This window comes from Nannobrachium achirus, assembly GCF_963921795.1.
Source record: "Nannobrachium achirus genome assembly, chromosome: 14".
Lineage (NCBI taxonomy): Eukaryota > Metazoa > Chordata > Actinopteri > Myctophiformes > Myctophidae > Nannobrachium > Nannobrachium achirus.
In genome coordinates, this window is record NC_137821.1 from 3,751,727 (window position 1) to 3,758,519 (window position 6,793).

The window sequence follows — 6,793 nt, forward strand, 5'->3', positions numbered from 1 at the left end:
CGTACACATTGTTATAGTTAATGAGCTTTTTTCATCATTGTGGAACCAGTATTGCTTTTGGCAGCAAATTTTGATTTAGTTTTAGTCATAGTCTTTTGAATAAAATGTAATTTAGTTTTAGTCATAATTTAGTCACCTGAAAAGTTTTAGTTTTAGTCTAATTTTAGTCGACTAAATATCATAAGATTTTATGGCGACTGAATCTACAGTTGATTTAGTCAACTGAAATGTATTTTGGCAGGCCTTGATGGCATCGCAATGATTTTACACTTGATTGCATGCTGAAAATAGACGATCTACAAGCTCACAACGCGTCGCGGTGCAACGCGTTTTGAGCTTGTAGATCAGCTATTTTCAGAACGCAACACCTGAGAGCAACCAAACATAAAAAGAATTACTCTCTTCTCCATTAGTCCCTCCCTAACGTTTTACTCTAGTTTTTGTTTTGTGGGTGAAATTGTCAATATATTTAGTCTTTTAGTCATCACAGATTTTTTCTGGGTGAAATTGTCAATATATTTAGTCTTTTAGTCATCACAGCTTAGTTTTTATTTAGTTTTTAGTTAGTTTTTGTCAGTGAAAAAAACCCAGTCAACAAACATTTTTCGTCATACTGTATAGTAGTTTTAGTCAACGAAATCAACACTGAGTGGAACATGGTGAAGTATTTGATACGTAGTGCAGTTAACCACCGATCTTGTGCCAAATAAAAACAGGACGCCAAATAGTCTCAACTTTGCGAGATTCTGCCGATAATCATTATTATTTCAGACACATATCAGAGTTTTTGCCGGGCCAATCAATGGAATCACGTGACTTGATCCCTTTCCCCTATTGGCTCTTTCTAGACATATTTGTATCCAGAAGAATGGCTGTTTGATCTAACTCTATTGGAAGCCAGAGTAATGTTGAGTACTACTGTAGTAGTAGACTAGATGTAATAGTGTAATAAGTTTAATAGTGTATTAAGGCAATAATTGTAACAGTGTAATACATTTAATAGTGTATTAAGGCAATAAGTGTACTAGTGTAATAAGTGTAATAGTGTATTAGGGCAAGAAGTGTAATAGTGTAATAAGTTAATAGTGTATTAGGGGAAGAAGTGTAATAGTGTAATAGGGCAATAAGTGTAATAGTGTAATAGGGCAATAAGTGTAATAGTCTAATAGGGCAATACATGTAATAGTTTAATAAGTGTAATAGTGTAATAGGGCAATAAGTGTAATACTGTAATAAGTGTTATAGTGTAATAGGCCAATAAGTTAGTCTGTTGTTTCCGCACAGCCTGACGGTTGCTTCTCGCCCTTAGGGCGTCTTACTGGTAGTGGTAAAGGAGAGCTTTTCAAATAGGTTCAAGTCAGGTCTCCTGTTTACAATATGAGGTAACAGGCTCAATGTGTTATTTTAAGTTGTTGTATTTATGAAATCTGCCATGTACAGTATGAAGAGAGTGTTTCTGTTGGTTATTGGTTTGATTATTGCTTATGAATAATCCATATGGACTAGGCTTCCTTTGAAACCTAAATGAAGTAAAATAAATCAAAAAGTTGTAAAAACATGTCCGTCCCTGGGTGGATTCGAACCAACAACCTTTCGGTTAATAGCCGAATGTGCTAACCGGTTGCGCCACAGAGACTATGACTGATTTGAGCACACATGGCTTTGTGTGTGATGATGCAACAGTCAGGCTTCCAGTCACTGTCAGTGTCAGTATCGCTCTGGCCTGTCAGAAGATAAGGGGCACATGGACAACACATGCTGCAAGGTTACTGATGATAACACTTATCAGTAACGAGCTGAAAGTTAAAGAACTACAAGTTGTAATTACATGTGTTCACAGAGTGGTGGAGTGGTGAGCTGAAAGGAATTAGAACTACAAGTTGTAATGACATGTGTTCACAGAGTGGTGGAGTAGTGAGCTGAAGTTAAAGAACTACAAATTGTAATTATTATGTTCACAGATTGGTGGAGCGACGAGCTGAAAGGAAAGAAGTGCAAGAGGAAGAACCTGGTGCTTCGACCGGACAGGAAGAGACGGTGTCAGCTGGTGTCAGGTTGGTAACCATGGCAACCTGTCTGTTTGTATCATAGAGTTATAATAAGAATAGAGAGGACACCAGATATCCCCGCCCGTCCACTTGCATTGAGTTGCTCACCCAGCGCATGAGGCGTTTTCACCCCTCCTTCCGGCTAGTAAAACCGTGACGTAGTGGGGCCACTGTGACGCATTTTGCGTCATAATTTGTGTTCATGGACGCGCTTCATGAACGAGCACTTCCGGTATGAACGCGCGTCAATACAAAGAAGCCTAGACGCGCGTTCATGTGAGTAGACCCAACTGCAGTACCTCAAAACGGCCACCATGTCCATTTGGTTTCAGGGCGCCCCCAGGGTTCTGGGGGCTTGGTTTGTATTCACCAGCTGGTGGTGGGGGAAAGTACTCAAATGTTCTGTAAAAGTATCAATACTGCAATTTAGAAGTAAAAAGTCTGGAATTCAAAATGTACTTGAGTAAAAGTACAAAAGTGTTGGTATCAAAATGTACTTAAAGTAGAAAGTACTCGTTATGCAAAATGTCCCATTTCACAGTTTTCAAATGTACTGTATAGAAATATGAAAATAGCAGATCTACAAGCTCACAGTGTGTCGCATCGCGACACATTATGATAGGCCAGTGGGTCGGGACCCCCAGGGGGGTCCCCAGACGATTTGCCTAACGCGCAACATTGTTTTCTCGCTCAACAGTAAACAAACCAACTTATACAGTGTAAGTGTATGCAGAGTATATCTGCACATTTATAAAGTGATTTTAATACCTCTGAAATATAAAGGGAGAATATTCAATATTAACCAACAGACTATGCCATAAACATGGTCAACCATAGGCCAAATTGCCAAATATGAAATGGTTAAATACATATTTTAGTTGTGTGTTAATGAGTTGTTCCTTCCAGGACCTTTCATTGTGTACATATTGTTCTTCCAGGACCTTTCATTGTGTACATATTGTACTTTCAGGACCTTTCATTGTGTATGTATTGTACTTCCAGGACCTTTCATTGTGTATTGTACTTCCAGGACCTTTCATTGTGTATGTATTGTACTTCCAGGACCTTTCATTGTGTATATATTGTACTTTCAGGACCTTTCATTGTGTATGTATTGTACTTCCAGGACCTTTCATTGTGTATTGTACTTTCAGGACCTTTCATTGTGTATGTATTGTACTTCCAGGACCTTTCATTGTGTATTGTACTTCCAGGACCTTTCATTGTGTATATATTGTACTTTCAGGACCTTTCATTGTGTATGTATTGTACTTCCAGGACCTTTCATTGTGTATTGTACTTCCAGGACCTTTCATTGTGTATGTATTGTACTTCCAGGACCTTTCATTGTGTATTGTACTTCCAGGACCTTTCATTGTGTATATATTGTACTTTCAGGACCTTTCATTGTGTATGTATTGTACTTCCAGGACCTTTCATTGTGTATTGTACTTCCAGGACCTTTCATTGTGTACATATTGTACTTCCAGGACCTTTCATTGTGTATTGTACTTCCAGGACCTTTCATTGTGTACATATTGTACTTTCAGGACCTTTCATTGTGTATGTATTGTACTTCCAGGACCTTTCATTGTGTATATATTGTACTTCCAGGACCTTTCATTGTGTACATGCTGAGAGACCTGGACATCCTGGAAGACTGGACCGCTATAAAGAAGGTCAGATTTCGCTGTGTGTGTGTGTGTGTGTGTGTGTGTGTGTGTGTGTGTGTGTGTGTGTGTGTGTGTGTGTGTGTGTGTGTGTGTGTGTGTGTGTGTGTGTGTGTGTGTGTGTGTGTGTGCGTGCGTGCGTGCGAGATAAGAATCATGGGAAGAGGTCTTCTGTAGCAGGAGAAGATGAGTTCAGTTTTAGTTTATTAATATTATAAATTCATAAACTATTATGTTTAAGCTGCAGTACACCTCAAGCAGTCAAACTTTTCATTGCCCCCCCCCCCGGGTAAATGTTAAACGCCGGTAAATGGTGCATTTATATAGCGCCTTTATCCACCCATTCACACACACATTCACTTCATTAACCCATCCACACACGCAGTCATACAGCGATGTCAGAGGAAACCATGCGCAGCACCGACCTGCTCATCAGGAGCAGTTAGGGGTTCAGAGTCTTGCTCAAGGACTCTTCCACATTAACTCTGGGGGAGCCCGGGATTGGGAACCCTCTGTGTTCTAACCCATTTAGGCCTAACCTATAGTTGGGGCTAAATCAGAAATAGCCTGCACAAACAAATATGTTGCTACATACTGTACATGTACTGTAAGCCCCTCCCAAACAGCAAAATGTGTTCCCGGCCTGAATGGGCTAATGACGGTTTCTCTACCCCTGAGCCACTGCCGCCCCTGTTGTTGTTGTTGTTCTTATTATCTTCTTCTTCTTTCGTGTATCATCGTCTATGATGATTGGTTGACGACATTTAATTTCACAAGATTCCTTGTTACTTAGGGGAGGCCATGGGGCTGGCTTATTATAGTGGCTCTTCATCAGAGCAGAGAAGTCTGATGAAGAGCTGGTAGGCTCCAAACGTTAACACAAGTAAACTTACTCTTAGCATAAATTGGCGTGCAGACTTTTATTTTCCTATTTGTATACTATGCTTTAGTTCAGCACCCAGCCTGTACTGGCCTTGGATGTGCGTGCCTTTTGGCTGTTTTGCAGTCTCTTTGTTATGTTGTTCTTATTAAGTGTGCCTGCCATGCAATGGCAAAACACTTATTGTAATCCGCCATACTTAATAATAATCACGTCGCAAAATTTTGGCTCGTAATAACTGCCGCAAGATTTACGCCACCGCCGCAATATATACATCAAAACGTGCGGCTCGGCCGGGAATGGTGTGCTATTACTTTTCTAAGAGAAAAGTTGTATTGATATTAATTTATTAGTGTATTAATTTTACCCATTGACTTATAATGGGAATCGCAAAAACTCACATTCAATATTTTTTTTCTCGCAAACCATAGGGGCTACAGTTTCAAAACTTGGAGAGGAGATTTATAATGATATCAAGGATTAAATAAAAAATAATTTCGTCAGTTGGCCTCATGGTGGCGCTATAACAGTCCACTTTACCTTTCGGCCTGTAACTCTTGAAACGTGGGTCGGCAAATTAAAATTCCGTTTTCCCTGGATTCCTTGGGTCATGACGCATCTCCTCATATAGGCCACGCCCATTTGCGTCAGGATAGATTTTCCGCCATTTTGAATTTTCTTCAAAACACACTTTTTGCTCCTTTTCCTACATATTTTCTCCAAATGTCACAAAAATCGATACACACGATCTATGGACTCATGCGATAAACATATTTAAACGATATTTTGATCGTCCATACCGTTCTTCCGTAACAGGGTTCCAAAGTTAGCGGGAGGAGCCCGTTTTGTAAGAAGTAGCCATAAATCACAAACGAAACATCCAGTCAACACCAAATTCTAACCACAAGTGGGGGGCGCTATACTGAACATATACCCAAAAGCATTTCCACTTCGACCCATAGGGGGCACCACAAATGCGCAAAACGTAACAGTTTCATGCCAAAACGTGTTTTTCAGGGGGAACGACCCTCTCAAGACGAAACACTAACACCAACCGCTACACAAGGTTGCACAGACTTAGCGAGCTGCAGGCACACTTAACATTTCTTAGAAATTTTCTTTTCTAGTTATTACATGCCTTCGCTTTGTTTTTTTGTGTGCAGGCAAAAGCAGCACTGGCGCCGCTAAAGAAGAAAGCAGACAGTAAGTGTTGTTGTACCTTATTGTCCCAAGGGGGGAAGTCAGTTGCCCAGAGGCAGCACAGCAGTTTTAAGGTTACAAGTTACAACCAAGTTAGAAAAAAGAAAAAGTACTGTTGTGAACAGTCCAAAAAAAGTAAGGAACAATACAAAAAGAATATATACATAAAGTGTCAAAAAAGCTATCATAATAAAAGAAGAGTATATACATAAAGTTTCCAAAGTGTCCACACAAAATGCAATACTTGCAGCGCCAAACAAAATATATTTTAGTATTCCAGCATGTAACTAGTGATGCATTTTGCATCATCAGTGATGCGTTTTGCATCATATGATGCAAAACGCATCACTAGTACATGTTGAAATACTAAAGTATCTCAAAAAACAGATTGAACACAAAAAATAACTCAGGATTGTGTTGATCGTGTCCCAAACAACAATAAAATAAGATCGGGTTGTCCCAGAGGTGAAGTGGCCCTTTAATACTACCAACACAACCCGATAGTGCAGAGCCAAACAATAAGTGTCCATAGTGTGAATGTCTGCGTCTGACCTTCCAACAGTCCGTGCAAATAAATCAAGAATAAAAAATAGAAAGAAAGACTGACACAGCAAGACACCACAAGCAACCCTCCCTGGGACACAGGGCATCCGTGAGTGACAGTTATTTCAGGCTCTTAACCCATTCAGAACGGGTACACATTATTGTGTATCATTATTTTATGGTTTAACTATTGAAAAATAGCAGATATAAATGCTCACAGCTATTTTTGAAAAATCGTGAACATTTGAATTTTGACCCGATTCTATAAGTGTCTTTTGAATCCTTATAAGGTTTTTTGGAAAAACCCTATGTTTCTATGTCAGCAATTTGGCCAGCCATCGTCAAAGAAAAGGTCCTTTTCACTTAAATGAAGCTCAGTTAGTCTGTTCTTGAGAGACTACTATGTCAGTGGGTTCTCAAACCTTTTCATGTGAAGGACCCCCAAAATGATA

At 39.6% G+C, this 6,793-nt stretch overlaps 1 protein-coding gene across 1 annotated transcript in view; it reads left to right on the forward strand.

Annotated features, from left to right (window-relative positions):
* brms1 (BRMS1 transcriptional repressor and anoikis regulator) overlaps window positions 1-6,373 on the forward strand; it is a gene marked incomplete at both ends in the record, with an annotated part of 18,487 nt that extends 12,114 nt beyond the window's left edge. The window contains 4 exons of the mRNA XM_080742305.1: window positions 1,962-2,054; window positions 3,663-3,727; window positions 5,762-5,838; window positions 6,361-6,373. Of these exons, the coding sequence (XP_080598431.1) occupies window positions 1,962-2,054; window positions 3,663-3,727; window positions 5,762-5,838; window positions 6,361-6,373 (248 nt within the window). The remainder of the gene's footprint in view (window positions 1-1,961; window positions 2,055-3,662; window positions 3,728-5,761; window positions 5,839-6,360) is intronic.
* Window positions 6,374-6,793: the final 420 nt, after the last annotated feature.